Source organism: Sinohyriopsis cumingii, chromosome 4 (genome assembly GCF_028554795.1).
Source record: "Sinohyriopsis cumingii isolate HCF-2022 chromosome 4, ASM2855479v2, whole genome shotgun sequence".
NCBI classification, from domain to species: Eukaryota; Metazoa; Mollusca; class Bivalvia; order Unionida; family Unionidae; genus Sinohyriopsis; species Sinohyriopsis cumingii.
The window spans coordinates 112,647,466-112,664,474 of NC_142964.1; the positions used below are offsets into that span (position 1 = coordinate 112,647,466).

Consider the following 17,009-nt stretch of genomic DNA (forward strand, 5'->3'; position numbering starts at 1 on the left):
GACCATGATTGTGAAAGATAAATCTTGTGACAGAAAACTTCAACCCATTGTCAGTAAACTAAATCAGCCAACTGGATCTGGTTCTTCAGAGGATAAATGGAGTACAAAGCATACTGAATCTTCTGATTCTTCTAAGGGCAAAACTAGCAAAGTGGATACTAAGATGTCACAGAAAGAAACATAATCTGTTCACTGTTTGGAAGAATCAATGTGTGAGATGGTTTTCATATAACTTAATAATCCAGTTATAAAGCAGTATTGCTTGTTTATGAAAAGTGCCATTCCATTGTTTGATGCAGCAAATGTTGTCTTACAGAAAGAAGAACCATGCATGCATATTATGCACAAGATTCTGTCAAACCAGATGTCAGATTTGCTCATATGGTTTATTAAGCCAGAAATCAGCCAAGTTTTAACTGATAAAGACTTTCATGACAGAGCAAACCAGAAAGATAATGAAGATCTTGCTATTCATACAGAAGCAAGATAATTCATAAAACACAATTCTACTCTTGCTGTGAAAGTGTTGTATGATAATGTTAGAGATTATTATGCTACAGCCTGTGATTACATGTTCCAGAAATTCCCATATGGAGATTAAGTGCTTTTAAATGCTTCAGTTGCTGATGTAAATGAGAGACAGTCAAAAAGCTTTAAAAGTGTTAGATTCTTTGTCAAGATATATCCCTTTCTATTGCCACCCTTGTCTACCTTGGATCATCTGGAAGGAGAATTCCTGAAGTATGAAGTTAGCATTCTGCCTGACAATATACTTAATGCAGATAGAGTTGATGTGCAATGGCACCTTATTTCCCAGCTAAAAGACCCAATCACAGGAAGATATAAATTTCCTCTTCTTTCTCAGGTTCTGAAAGAAATATTGGTTCTTTACCATTCTAATGCTGACTGTGAGAGATTGTTCAGCATTGTTAACAAAAATAAAACTGAATTTAGATCCAGGCTCATTAACCCATTACTTAGTGCTCTACTGGCGTGCAAAACATTCATGGTCTCAGCTGGTACAAAGTGTTTTGAAATGCAACATGATAATCTGTTGCTTTCTAAAGCTAAAAGTGCTAATATGAAAACATGAAGCAGTAAAGGATGTTAAAAGACCAGAGGGGCAAATAAATAAATGTTAATTGAATTTTTAGCATCTTATATGTGGATTACTCTTTTTATACTTGGATTACTCTTTTTGTTCACTTGGATTACACTTTTTCCTCGTCAGGGGTTGGCATGTATGTAATATGTCTGTTGGGGCCTCAGGTAGCTGTGTGGTCTAAAATGTTCAGAGTTACAGATCACTGCCATCTCACCTCTATCTGTGTGGCTTCAAGTCTCAGGCTTGACCAATGTGGGTAAGTGAGAAAACTTGCTGGTAACTTCTCATAGGTTGGTAGTTCTTTTCAGTGTTTCCCTGGGTTCTTCCTCCACTATTTATACTGGCCGCCATGATAGCCTATCTTGTGCTGAAAAATGGCGTTAAACCCTATAACAACTAATATGTCTGTTCATATCTGGAAATTCTTAATTTAAATTTTAATGAAATTAATTGATTGGTTGTTATGGATTAGATGGTGGCCAGTATATTTGGTGGAGGAAGAACCCTGGGAAAATCCCATGAAGAACCGCTGACCCATGAGAAGCTGCTGGGATGCTTTCTTAAATACTCATGTTGGCTGAGTTGAAACTCAAATTCATGCAGACAGAGGTGAAATGACAGTATCTATAAAGGTGAGCCCCATTAGCCACTCAGTCACCTGGGTCCTTATTAGTGAGATTATAGTCTGGCTTTGGTCCATTTTGAATGATACCTCACCTCCAGTCTTTGAAAGTATTTACCTGACACATTTACTATCTTGCTGAAGATTATCTATCCCTTTAAACCTTACAAATTTCAAACCAAACCTTGTTCCTTCTGCACAGACCTTCTCAGTTTCTAAAAATAAAGTTGGGACAACATTCTTTATCTTATTATTTTAATTACATGCCACACATTCTACAATCATTTAAAATGTCAGTGCTTTGATTACACTCAAAAGAGCAATAAATTTATACATTATTACTAATAACAGAAAGAACCATAGACTTAAATATGCAGATTAAGTAATAATTTAAATAATTTAACTGCTTTTTAACAGATCAGTGATGAATACAAATAAAAATGAAAATAATATTGTAAATTAATGGCTGATATTTTTTTATCATTTTAAAATTAAGAAATTTTATCTGATTTTGAAATAATTGTGAAAATAATGATTTAAATGTTTATCAGTCATTTACACATCTGTTTAGGAATTATTTGTAATGTATTTGCAACAACAACAATAACAATAATAATAATAATAATATATTGTGACCCCGCTATAGTGCGCTTCGTTAAACGCGAATTGGGATATAACATGGTCACGGCATGGCTGCCAAAATTGTATATATATGCATTTTCCTCGCACACGACAAAAAATTCTTTCTGAAAAGTGCGCCAAAAAAAAAATGTTTATTATCATTTTGGGGAAGAGATCGTACATGAATAATACAAGATGATCGTTGAGTGGCTTGTGAAATTTTATATGTATTTTTCTCGTACACGCAAAAAAGTTTTTTCTTCTTAAAAGTATGAAAACTAAAGTGTTAAATCTTTATTCTGTGATCGCGTAGGGCTTCATCAATGTCGCAAACTGATTTTATTTTCCTACTTGGTGGCAAAATATAACATCTGGTGATTTTTTTTATATTGGTGACATTGTTGACTGTTTAAACTTGTATATACAACCATTGGTTTGGAGTGGAGAAATTCAGAGGCCCCATGAAAGGAATTCGCAAACCTGATACAAATTGCACTGAAATTTATCTATTGTTACATAAACAATTTCTTTGTCCATATTGACAAGCCCTCTTAACAGTGCATTGTTATATCATAATCCGCTTATGTTGACATCAAGCATGTATGTTGTGAGATATCTGCTTTCTTTTGTTGTTGACATTTCTGGTAACGGAGATCAACCGTATGAGGCATTATCTCTTAATCTATCTTTCGTCAGATTTTCGGCCGCTTGCTAGTAATTAACATATTTACATAGACTGACATTTGTGTGTGGATGGTATGTAAAATTGCTCTTCTTTTCACTCAGAATTAAATCCTTCGGAACACCCACATGTTCTCTACTAATCTTTGTCATCAGACCAGAACACCTGCATCTCTATCGCGTCCGTTGACCCTTTGTTAAATTGAGTGGAAGGCAGCATCACTCTGCAACCACAAATGTAAAAAAAAAAAAACAATCTTACTTGTTGGTTTATTCAATAGGCAGGGAGGAACTGTAACTACAATCAACTAAACGACGCCCAATTCCTTTTTAAAAAATGTACCCAGATAAAATAGTTTGCTGAAATTTCAAAGAAAACATCAACTTTGAAGCACCGACTGTTATGAAAATGTACTAAGCAAATGGAAACAGATCAATCTCAATAATGCATTACAGTTATTTGATGTTGCTGTCACAGTAGGAAACAGGCATTTGTTTGGTGCCCTAAAGCTGGCCTTTAGTGGTGACTTCAATAGTGCATGCATATTTCATCAAGGAAAGCCGACTACAATCTTCACTAAAAACAAAGAACTTTTCTTCAAAGAAGTGAGTACCAAACTTAAATAAAAGCAATGGAATCTGATGGATTTTGCATTTTTCAACGTGAGTGGAACACGTTTACTGTGCCGTGAAAGTTTCCTTTTTGCAGGGAAAACGTCTGTGCTTAAAATGCAAACTAACTTTTACCGACTTGGGATGTACTGAGAAGTAAGTAAAAATGCTTCATCATTCGTTATGTGATTGTGCTCTGTTTATCCACTGAATTCAGACCTATATGACCTGTGACAAAATTATTTAATATTTTAAAATCTGTGTGGATTTTTGCGATGGAATTACTTGTATTGTGGATTTAATGTAAGTGATGAGATTCGTGGGTGAATAAACGGTGTTGATACTCTATTCATGCTATACATAAGACAAGTATATATATATACAGTATAAATATATATGTACCAATCCATGATTCTCTAAATAAAGTAAAATATATATGCCTTATCTGTTTTCACTACAGATGTATTTCCCATTTAATATGCATCAGTGGTAACTGTGCCAATGAAGCACGTAATTTACTGCCCGCATTTATTACCTACCCCTTGTAAATTTGTTTGGGTACGTGCATCATTTTCTTCAGCTAACTGACCTGGTTGCTTATAACACGGTTTGGTCTATAACACGGTCGGGTTCTATAGCTCCCATCTACTGTGTTATAGCAGGGTCACACTGTAACAATGTATATATTACGTATTCTTTTTTTAAATGTTAATCAAGTTGCTCTCATGCTCAATACCATCTGATTGGTTCTGTGGTAAAGACACTTCTGTTCATACTGTATTATTGTGGACTGTTTAGCATACAATATAAAATGATAAAAATCTGTAATCTAATTATATGATGTTTTTATGTTTTAGAGAATGGCATACTTATGGTATTATTACTACTCTATAGTCTTAAAACAAGTAATAGAAATGAGTGAGAAGCAACAAGCTTTGTAAAATTCAACAAATAATTTATTTCCCTAGAATACAAAGTAAAAATGTAAAACAAGAGAACTTGCTGTATTGCAAATTAAATCCCAAAAAATCCTAGAATTACAGATACAAGTCCTAATAATTAAAGTTCTAAATAAACTGTAGTGGAAATCCAAATTAAATTCAATGCTGGAAGTGTTGATGTGCCTGTGGTGGCCCGTAGTGGTGATGTGCCAACAGTATTTAGTTGGATCCCAATAATACAATCCAAAAATATATCCTTATTTGAAATTTCACTTTAAATTCAAATCTTTGTTTCCAAGAATGTTATTTCTGGTGAGCATTCTGTGTTTCTAGTTAATAAATAATTTGAAAAAATAAAATTCCAGCTCAAATGAATTACTGAACACAACAGTAATATAATTGATTTTGCTAAGATCTTAAAGCACAAATAATTTTTCCAGTAACAAGATTATATAGTTCTCATCTTGACCTCAAGTGACAATTAGCATTTTCTAAAAAAAACTATTACCTAATGGAAAATTGCAGTCAGAAGGTTCCACATGTTTACAAGATAAAATCTGAGTTATAATTAGGAGGCATTTACTAAAATTATAATATAGCATGTGGAATACATCAGGTAGGTTAGGTCTATTTATAGGGGAATTCCAATATCCTAAACCCGGACCCAGATAAATATGTTTACTTCTGTTAATAATGATCCTAATATTAAACCCATATGCAGATAATATTTTAGCTATGTGTTAGTTGTTTACAGAATTAAAAATATTATTGATGTAGGTCAGGTGGGAAATGAACTTGATTTTGGACAAGGTCAAGTCCAACATACAATGTTACAGTGTCCGTAGCATATAATGAAGTAATAACAAAAATGTAGAAAAAAAACAAACAAACAAACAATGCAAATTAAATATACATATCAATATAGAGAAATTTGTTACTGTTGTTTTGTATCCCTTTATTATTATCATAGTCATTAAAGTGGCAGGTACCTTGCATGGTGTTTACAGTATAGATCCACATCACAACTATGCACCTTACAATAAAGCTGTCAATCATTATTTGACACATTATTTCTGTTTATATTTGTATTCATCATTGATTTGGTGCAAAAGAAGTCAAAACAAATATTATCTTTGGAATATTTTCATTTGATACTTTAAATGTAATGCAGGCACTAACATTTTAAATGCTACTTATGAATTTTGCAAAATATTATAAAGCTATTTTTATTCTGACTGCATTGCTTTGAAATGAGTGGCATATAATTAACAAGAAATGATCAGGTCAGTCTTCTGATTGCATTTTCATGATTCAGAGAATTTTGTTACTGTAGTCTCATACCATTTACTGTAATTTTACAATTTATAATGGTTGGTATCTTGCATGTTATATACAGTATAAATATACAAACTTTTATTTTCACCTGTACAAGCATCCGCGTCACAACCATGCATCCTATGATATACATTAGGCATTTTTGCACTGCTAAAAATGGCATTTCTTGATCAGTGCACTCAGCATTAAAAACTTCATTTTTCTAAATTAAGAACATTTGCACAGATGGAACAAGGATTGTTTAGAAATTTATAAGTTAAAAGGGATTAAAAAATCACCAGCTAGATTGTAAATACTTTTGACAATCAGAGGTAGGGTACAATTGATAATGGACTGGAGCCAGACTTTATTCATAATAAGGAACCGCCATTCTTTTCTGCTAGAAAACACAGAATGGTGTATCTAATAGTTAATGTAGTTAGTATTTATTAACTTTATAGTAGATTAGTTGACCATTGGAAAACCGTCTGGTTTTGATTTCGACTCCATAAGAGAGTACTGGTCTTTTTTTTTTAACTCGCATGTCAGTTGGAATCTGATTGCAAGGGAACCCTCCTTAAAGATACTATGTGACATTTTTTAAAAATTTCATTAAATTAGAAGCAACAATTGACCATAAGCTAAATACTCATTTAAGTTCTGTAGGGCCACTGTGACCTATATTTCTTGGTCATGCCAACATTTGCAGTTTTCTTGTTGTAAATTGTTCCAGCATAGCTGGACAAAGCATGCAGTATATTTAACTTGATAGAAACTCACTTAAAGAATTTAGTTAAACTTTTTTGTTTCAGAAATTTGGACATCATCAAGTTATAAAACAGATCTTTTAGCATTGAAGGCAGAAATAAAGCACATGGTCGAATAGCTTGTTTTTTTTCTTCATATAACTAAGAGAGGATCTGATTTTCTTTATTTAATTATAGGTGATGGAATTGAGCAAAGACTGTGGGAAGAGAGATTCTGTCTTTGATGTTGTGTTCAAAAAGGCTTTGAAAGAGTTCCACAAGGAACTGACCCTATTGTTGTCAGTTTATATGCAGGTCAGTACAGTTTGTTTTAAAATTTAAAAGTGATCAGAAAACCATTTTTCAGGAAGCCTTTTTTTCCCAAATTTTAAATAATGGAGGAGGTGTCAAGGTCCACAATTGGAATACTTACACCCATTGTTAGTATTGCTTCCTAGTCTGGGAAACATGAGCTAACTGGAAACAGTGTTTATTTATGAAGAGGTTTTCTTCTGAAGTGAATATATCTTCTATAGTCTGACTATAAATCCATGTTTGTTTGTAAACCCCCCCCCACCGATTTCAATAACGAAAACATTTAATGTGATAAAAGTGCATAGAACTAATTGAATCATTGATTTATAATTTCTAAACTGACTATGACCAGATTAGCACTAATACTGGCATCCCCCTATACCGTTCATGCTTAACGGACTTTCCATACCAACGTGGCACCATATTGTGTACACTATGGGCTAGTTTATTTCCATCAGACAACATAATGATGTAGTTCATCCTATTCTGTAACTGCCAGATAATTCTGTAAATTACCATAACCTTGTGAGTTTGGAATTATATCCCTTTGCACACATGAACATAGAAGTTAAACTGCATGTTAAATCCACATGAAAAGCAAATTCATTGTTGTCATTCTTTTCCTTTGCTTGTTTCAACATTGTAATTATCGGAAGCAGATGACATGTAATCCATCTGTAGTCATGCACACACCTCTTTGCTGAAAATGGACTTGTCCAGGAACTGGAAATGGACCTCAAGCATGTCTGCCTATTTTATTGAAAACTTACATTAAGCATGATGGTGGGTTAGGGCCACTCTACTCACAGTCCGGTCAGAAATTATAAATCAGTGAATGAATTGACTAAGTTCCTTGCACTTTTTATCACATTAAAGGTTTCCATTATTGAAATCGATAGGGGGTACAAACAAATGGGGAAGTATAGTCAGACTATAATTGGGCTTTTGGCTCTACCAGGCAATTATCTTAAAAACGTGTATGACAATTCAGTGTTTGTTTCTTTGTTAAATTGGTGGTCTTTCAATGGCAAGAATTCCACATGCTGTGGTTGACCCAAATTCCCAGGCACGAGAAGTAAATACTCTCTCTCTGTCTGGATAATTTGTGTACTAATGCAGATTATCAATTTTCCCAGTTATTGTCCAGAAAATGAATTTTTTATTGTGATGATTATGAATCAAAGTGCCCAGCAAGTACAATGTCAAGGTAAGTTAACTGGATTGCATTATATCCTTGATTGCAAGATTATGTTTCAGTGTTCTTTTACTGATGAAGAATTCTCAATACATATCTGGTATTTGGTTTTGTTTTTGTTTTGTAAAACTATGACGGTCTCTTTGTTGCGTATATATGATGACATTAGTTATAAATTTTGCTAGAAACTGTGTCCACCAATGTGATCCAGTTCTAATATTGATATTGTTTTATCACTGGGGTTGGCAACCTGTGGCAGGCATGCAGCAAGGTGGCATGTCAAGAGGTTTTGTGTGGCACATGTAGCGCAGCCAGAAATCTCAAATTTAACAGAGTTACTCACTTACCAGTGGCACGCTCTCATTCATTTTGTAATTAATCCAGAAAAAAGTGGCATGCTATGTAAAATACGTTGCAGACCCCTGTTTCATTATGTAACGATTGTCTTTCGAGAACAGAATATATCACCAAATAATATACCTCTATTCATATTGTCTTACCTCTGTTGGTCTGATGGATAATCCGTCGGATTCCTTTTAAAATGTTTGAATTTATCAAAGATTTAAAACTCCAGATATTGTGATGATTGCCCAAATAATATATTAGGGTCAGGACACATAGACTGGTTCAGGAATTAAAGAAATTAAGTCAGGAATGCCATTAATTGTCTCCTATTATAGATATGAATATGTTAGCAAAGGGAAAATATGCCATTGGATAAAACACGTTTTAGATATTGACCACTTCATCAGAAAGAAATGTAAACCACAAGTTGATCAGCTTTAATGAGAATTGGAATTGATATAAATGACTACTTGTCTCCCTTTGTACATTTGTCTGGTGGTAAATTTTAAGGAAGCTTGCAATCACATGTTAGTTTGATGTAATGTTGATGATGGCCAAATTTACAGTTTCCAATGTGGTTGATTAATTCAAACCAACAGACTTGAGATGAAAGGTGTTCGTTTCTATATCATTACCTTTAACAAGGTTGCAGTTTGCATTGTTTATGAAACTGCTTGCTCATGAGTTGTGGAGCCAACTGGCCGATGTTACTGCTTTCCTAGAGACAACTTCAGCTAATCCACCTGATAATTTTGGGTATTTAAAATGTTTTCTTGCCTGGATGGTTGTCTACTTCATTTATTAGTTCTGAGTACATGTAAAATATTCCTTATATCGTGCTCCAACTTGAATTTTGTAATTCTCATAAGCTTTAAGAAATTATTGCTTAGTGTCTTGAGACTTTGTGTACAGCTTAAACTTATTAGAAATTTAGAAAATATTTTGTATGCAAAATTGGTGGTCTGACTTTGCAGGTTAATTACATTGTTTTGATGGTCTGCAAGCTGTTCGAGTGTTTAACTGGTGAACAATGATTTTCCCTTTTAAACGACTATTAAATAATTTTAAGTTAACATTTATTAAATGATTAAATTGATCAACTTAATTGCTAATATGAATAAATCTCCAATTTCACTTATATAGGCTTTAATGAATTTTCTTTATTTTCCTCTTCATTGTATTTCAGGAAGGGTGCAATATCAAATATAGGGATCTAATGGTAAATTATGAGACAACATTACACGCTCAGATTCAGGAAGAAAAGACAAATGCTTTATTTCCTGAGACTCTTGGTATTAATGCATTCCGAGGATTCTTGGATGAATTCATGAAATTGAAAAAGGAAAAGAAGCTAGAAAAGAAGCCTTATAGACCAAATAAGAGGGAGAAGAAAAGCAAAGATATAATAGTAAGTTCCTCTGAACTATGAGTCCCCTCATTTTTCACATAAATTGTTCATGGTTATACACATCTGCCTCATCAACTCATGCCCTGATAACTTGCAAGCCGGTTTATAATGCAGGGTCAGGCATGGATCCCATTTTTTTCTAGAAAATGCCAACACATTTGGTGCCTATTTGTTTAAAGTAAAGAAATCACAATCAAAAGTGGTAAATGAAATTTTGTTATATTGCTCATTTTATTATCAAAAATGGCAGTTAGTAACTTGAAATTTGTGCCAGAATCGTAAAATTCTTTTATTTTTGTTGTTGTTGTTGTTGGGTTTAACGCCATTTTTCAGCACACGATAGGCTATGCGTGGCAGCCAGTATTAATGGTGGAGGAAGAACCCAGGAAAACCCCAAGAAGAACCACCAACCCACGAGAAGCTACTGGCAAGCTTTCTCACATACCCACATTGGCCGAATCCTGGACACTAACCCACGCCGACAGAGGTGAGATGGCAGTGATCCATAACAGAGAGCGCTTTATACCACTCAACCACTTAAAATTCTTTGAAAAAGAAATATTATTTTTTTAAACATTTTACAAATAAAAATTCTTAATAATGTTATTCGTTGAAATTTTGATCCATGAAGATGTTGGTAATGCTTTCTTGCAGCTTTAAGCAATAAATACCAATTTAATTGGACCAGTGAAATTTTGTGTTTTAGTTTGAACTTTTAATTTAGTTTTAGTGTAATCATCATAAATCATCATGTCATCATGTATTCCAACATGAAAGTGTTAATCTATTTGCTTTTTTAAAATCTTTGTTTATCAAAAGTGTATGTTGTCATGTTAGAATTAATTAAAAGTAGACCCGCTTTGTTTTATCACGCTAATTATGTCTTTTGCGTCAAATCAGATAAATGGTGGGGTGTTTAAAATAACATGACATGCAGATTCTACGGCACAATAGCCTGCAGTCATATTAGTATATCAGATCAACTCATTTCAATTAACTATTCAAACTACTATTAGTATTGTTGTGTTGTTATAATTATATTGATTATGTAATTAATATAATTAATGTACCTAAAATAATCCAACTAATTTGCATATATGATTAGTAATAGCAACGGAAGCAAGTGGAAGAAGTAATTTTTTCACAGATACCATTCATTCTGGAGAAGTGAGTACCAAAGTTTCTAGTTAACTTAAAATTTCTGAATTGGCACACAGAGGTTTGCTCAATGATGAGCAGAATTTTCACTTTTAGTGTCAGTACACTTGTGGTATCAGCATTTAATTTTTAAAGATTCAAGTTAAGTGCTGACTGCTGTTGTTTTATGAGTTTAATGTCCAGTGTTTTTGAGAAAAGGAAATCTTGTTATGAATCTGCTGTAATATTTGAGTATATCCAGATTCACATGCAGAAGCTGCAATGTAATACACAATGTTTTTGCAGGTACACATTATACATTGAAGCCCCTGGCATTAATGTTTTTAGCAATGTTTTAGATGTTGCTTATCTTGAAAAAAAAAAGGTAATTGATACTGACAGTCAACAGCTTCATTACATGAAAGCATTTTATTGGCAGTTATTCACAATGCTATCATAAATTAAATTTAAAGTCTCTCCTCTCCCCCAGTATTCTAATTGTCGGTGCCCAGCTGGGAGAGCATCCCCAGTTTTATTTTTTAAGTTCCCTCAGTAACTCATGCCTTCATTATGCCCTCATTTATACTGTGGTCTGTGTTTTTGGGCACCATTATGTGTGAGTTACTGGGAGAGTACATTGTTCCTGTCATTGAAGAATCCCTTCTCAAGTGAGGTTACATCTTGATCAGAGACCACCTGCCCAAAAGTGACATACTATTTTTTTCATTTTGTACCCACATGAGAGTCAACCGTTTCATGAGCTAAAATTTCAGTGCAGAAGCTAGGGATGGCCTATTAAGCTCGTGGCTGCTGAAGTTATTTTTATGCCCACATGAGACAGATAATATTATGCTATGGTATTGTCCTTCGTTACTGCTGTTTGTTTCCTATTTCATTTCTGCATGGTAACTCGAATTCTCTATCATCTACCATTACCAAGCTTTGTAAATAGGTTGCTTACAGGGCAAGGAAGACACATTGATTTTGGGAACTAAATGTCAGATGTCAAAGTCACAGAGACTGACAAAAGGAAACTTCACACACAGTAACTTGATTTGTATAACATATTTTGGTCAAAAATCGTAAATGGCTTGCATTTGAGATTAAAAAAAAGACATGTATTGATTTACTGTCAAAAGGTCAAAAGTCAAGGCCATTTATACTCTTAAAAGAAAAAAGATTTTGGCATGATATCATGATTTCATTCTCACCTACTTTGACCAAACATTGTGGATGACTTGCTTCAAGATACAGATAGTCCGTTTCTTTTAGGGACCAAAATCATCAAAGGTCAAGTAATAGAAATTGAAAATTATTTTCACAAAACTACTTAAATTCTGTACCACGTGCCATACTGAACATTTTGATGGCTTGCATTTATCATAAGTAAACTCCAGTTAAAAGATCAAAGGTCATGGTAAGAGGGATATGAAAAAGAAAAACGGTTTCCACAACAACAGAACAATGTGCATCTTATGCCACAAACCATGTTGAGGTTTTTTGGATAGCTTGCATTGAGGTCAAAGGTTAAGATCACAATTGCTGTAAGAAGAAAAAGGGTTCCTGAAAATTAACTTGATATGGTGAGCATATATTGCACAGTCACCTTCACTTTTGTTTATGTACTTGTTTACATTGAAATGCATTTAAATTTTACGTTTTTGAGCAAATTAAAAGTACTAGAACCATTTAATTAAAACAACTTTTGATTGAAAAAATCAGGTTTGTGTCACCATAATATATTGCATATTTGTAAGTATATGATATCACACATTGATCTATACTGTCTGTTCAGTTATTTTTGTAGGTGTCAGTTTTCATGGTTTTGCATCAAATGATATTTTTATTGGTACCTAAAGTTGTGGATTGGAGAAAGGAATGGTTCCTATTATTTTCTTTAAGATGGATCATTGTTACACGGTTTTTAAATTTGTGGATTATAATAGCTGTGAAATTCACCAAAATTGATTCCCCATAAATAATAAATACACAATATTTTCTGAAAATCTAAATGCTTACTAACGTAAAATTATTATATTTTATATTTTTATTAACTAATCTAGAATGCAATTAGCAGTTCTTTTTCTGCTAAGACTGAATAAAGATGTATGAGTACCAATATGACCAAGGGCTGGGCTTCTGTATTTACCTGGGCATAACACATACCTGACTACAAATAACATAGATCTCGGTCTGATGTCATATAATTCACATAAAGATATGGCTCTGTACTGTTCTCTTGAAGTCAAACATGTAATAAATATTGCCCTGTGGTCTGCTGGCATATTGTATGCAAGTAGATAGATTCAAGATCTTCGTTTTAAAGTGCACCTTCCTGAATATAAACTGTATCTTGTTCCCAAAACTGAAGATTCAGATTCTCCTTGATTTTCATTTGTCTTGAAGAAGTCCCAACTGGCTTTTTTCTTCAAATACAGCATGCTTATTCTGTAGTTTGAAATGTCTGTTAGAAAATATGTATTAAAAGAATTCTCTTTTCCAGGAATTTTCTGGTCACAAGTTCTCTCAAGTGCAGTTTGGCATTCCTACATTTTGTGAATTATGTTCAAAAACTATTTGGATCTTGGAGAAAGGTCACGTGTGTCAAGGTAAGAAAAGAGACGTTCATAATAAATGGTGTTACACCGCTCCCTTGATAACTCGCGCCCTGATAACTCGCGAACCCGCTTATAACGCGGTGTCCGGCATGGATCCCGTTTTTTTAAAAAAAAAATATATTTTTTTAAAATGAAGAAAATCGTGATCAGAACTGGTGAATGAAACCCTGATATGTCGCCCGTTTTATCGTCGAAAATGGCGGTTAGTGCCCAAAAAGTTAGAATCAACATCGTGAAATTTTCAGGTTTTAATAAGGAATCACATATCTTGTTAGATTTTATCGGAAAAAAATATTTTCTCAGTTCACTGTAAATAATAATAATGTATATGTATATGGCGAAACAGCCATCAATGAATTATAGTAAATGCTAACAGGTGGCAACACTGAATGAAATGAACACTAATTAAATATGTCTTGTCAGGGAAAATTAGTGTTTTAATCTTTTCATTGTGTTGCAATGTAAGCAGTATAATCGTTGCATGTTCTCTTCTATTCAAACATGAAAAGAGTCAATTGACCGTCACATCGATGCCCGCGAGCACATCTGTGAGAACCTAATTAAGTGCTGGCTGCGTTTTGATCGATGACTTGGAGAAGTGTTTTTTGCCTTGTAAAAATCAACTAAAATAGACCTGCTTTGTTTTATCACGTTAAGTCGGTCTTTTGTATCAAATCAGATAAAAGACTTACAATACAAAAGTTCAAAGGAATGCAAATCCTACATGCATAAACTCTTGTGATCAATATCGTGTCTCAACATCAATCAATTTAATTGGACCAATCGAACATGGTTTCAAATAGTATGTACTTATTGTCATTAAAGTATATAATCAGTAATTTATCCTAATCATTTGTAAATGTGATCATGGAGAGCAAGGGAATCAAGCAAAAGGCGTACCCGGTGAATGAAAAGCTTACTGTCATAGAGAGGGTACGTAATGGTGAATCAAGATCAAAAGTTTGTAGTGAACTTAAACTTGCCGAGTTGACACTCAGAGGTTGGCTCAAGGATGAGCAGAAATTTTGGGATTATTTGCATGAAGTTGATTCTGATGATGGATTTAAACGGAAACGGGCACGCACTGCAAACGACACAGAATTAGATGATGCTGTGTACACCTGGTTCACACAGCAACGTGAACAAGGTGTTCCGATTTCGGGAACAATTCTCAAGGCCCAGGCAGAGAAAATGGCCAAAACTATGGATACTGATACAGATTTCATGGCAAGCCATGGATGGCTTTGGAGATTCCAGCGCCGACATGGAATAAAACAAAATTCTTTGTCGGGAGAGATACGCTCAGCAAATCAGGCGGCCGCATCTAGTTATCCCAACCAACTCCGAGAGATACTGACCTGTGATGGATATACAGACAGCCAAGTTTATAATTGTGATGAGGCTGGGCTATCGGATGATGCCAGACAAAACTCTAGCTACCAGAGATGATATACACAAAAAGGAGGGTTTCAAGCTGAACAAAGAGAGAGTAACACTTTTGTTTTGTGTTAACAAAACTGGCACACATAAAATGAAACCATTATGTGTTGGCAAAGACAAGTCTCCCTGTTGTTTTCATCACATGAATATGGACAGCCTTCCATTTGTATATAGAAATAGTGGAAATGCATGGATGACTGCAACAATATTTACGGAGTGGTTTTCTAAGATGTTTGTCCCCGACGTCAGAAACCACCTGCGATCCAGGGGCTTAGAGGAGAAAGCTCTACTGCTATTAGACAATTGCCCAGCACCCCCCCCTGCTGATTCACTACAAACAAGCGACGGAAAGATCCAGGTGGAATATCTCCCTAAAAACACAACATCATTAATCCAGCCACTAGACCAGGGAATTATAAGTACTTTTAAACAAAATTACCGTCGGCTGTTAATACAGTCCATGCTGGACAGTGGAGAAGGTGCTACAACCTTTCTCAAGAGTGTGAGTTTGAAGGAGACTGTTTTCGTGGGTGGTCAAGCATGGAGATTGATCACACCTAAGATAATAGAGGGGTGCTGGATGAAGGGGCTTGGAGCTGCCTTTGATATAAAGCAAGACACTGACCAAGACAGTGATGACGAGAGCGACTTTGAAGGTTTCAGCGAAACGGATGTCGTTCAGGCAGAGGCTGTTTGGGAGAAATTTATACAGACCCATGGTGCTCAGATGGATGTTAATCACGACGATGTGGAGGGGTGGTTATGTGCTGACAGTGACTGTCCCACAGCTGAATACATGACAGAAGAACAGATTGTACATTCTGTAACAAACAGAGTCGCATTGGAAGACGATTCCAATTGGAGCACCCCTAGTGTCGAGAGTGAAGCCGATTCAGATGTTACTCCACCTCCCCCCTCTGCACAGGAAGCGATAGAATCTTTTAATGTTGCCATCCGGTGGCTGGAGACCCAAAATGTTGACTCTGTGAAGATAATTCAGTTGAGAAAGAGATTTTGCTCGGCGGCAGAGAAATCAACTGACAACACAAAAAAAATTAACAGATTTTTTCAAACTGTGAATTGATATTTGTTAACTGTGTCAAAAACTGCAAATATTGTTGTATTCTCACTCGCGTATTTGTATTTAATTTGTCTTTTTTTTTTTTTTTTTTTTTTTTATATGTCTGATGTTTAGACTCATTAAATTCATGGTTGGTAATGGTTTATCTTTGTGAATTTATTTTTTTACATTTTACTCTATCTATCTATCTATCTAGTGATAGCAGAACATTTTTTTTAGAGCAACACAAGTTTTGACGTCGTTTTTCGATATGAATGTTATCTTTTTTGATAAAAGAAAACTCGATTCATTTTGAACAAACAATAAAATTAGAATGTATCCAAATCAACACAAAAAGCAGTGACGTAATACACAATGGTTTAGCGATGCACATGTTAAGAGTACTGATACCTCGTGGAATAATGTTTGTTTTTACGATCTTTTCAAGATAGTTTATCCAGAAATTAAAGGTAATTTATAAAGAAAAACGAACAACACCTTTATAAAGAAATATTTATTCAGTTATTTTCAGCGCGATTATAAAACGAGTATTTAACAATGCAACCCCCCCCCTTCGCCTCTCTCTGTCGATCTCCATCTCTTTATTAGTTTTTTTTTATAGGTCCCTCGGTAACTTGCGCCCTCGCTTATAGTGTGGTCGATGTTTTTGGACCCCATTGTGCGCGAGTTATCGAGGGAGCGGTGTAGTAAGTTTTTGCTTACCTGAGAATAAGAAGGTCAAGTGAACATATAGTATGGCTCAGTGTCAGTTTTGTGTTGTGTTTTATGTGGTCATCAACAATTGCTATTTTTAAATTTCTTCTCTAAAATGAACAAACTAATTTTGAC

General features: G+C 34.4%; 1 protein-coding gene across 1 annotated transcript in view; it reads left to right on the plus strand.

Moving 5' to 3' along the window:
- Positions 1 to 17,009, plus strand: part of LOC149801912 (unconventional myosin-IXb-like) — a 333,412-nt gene that overhangs the window by 231,505 nt on the left and 84,898 nt on the right. The window contains exons 34-36 of the mRNA XM_089956299.1: positions 6,841 to 6,957; positions 9,684 to 9,905; positions 13,546 to 13,651. Of these exons, the coding sequence (XP_089812425.1) occupies positions 6,841 to 6,957; positions 9,684 to 9,905; positions 13,546 to 13,651 (445 nt within the window). The remainder of the gene's footprint in view (positions 1 to 6,840; positions 6,958 to 9,683; positions 9,906 to 13,545; positions 13,652 to 17,009) is intronic.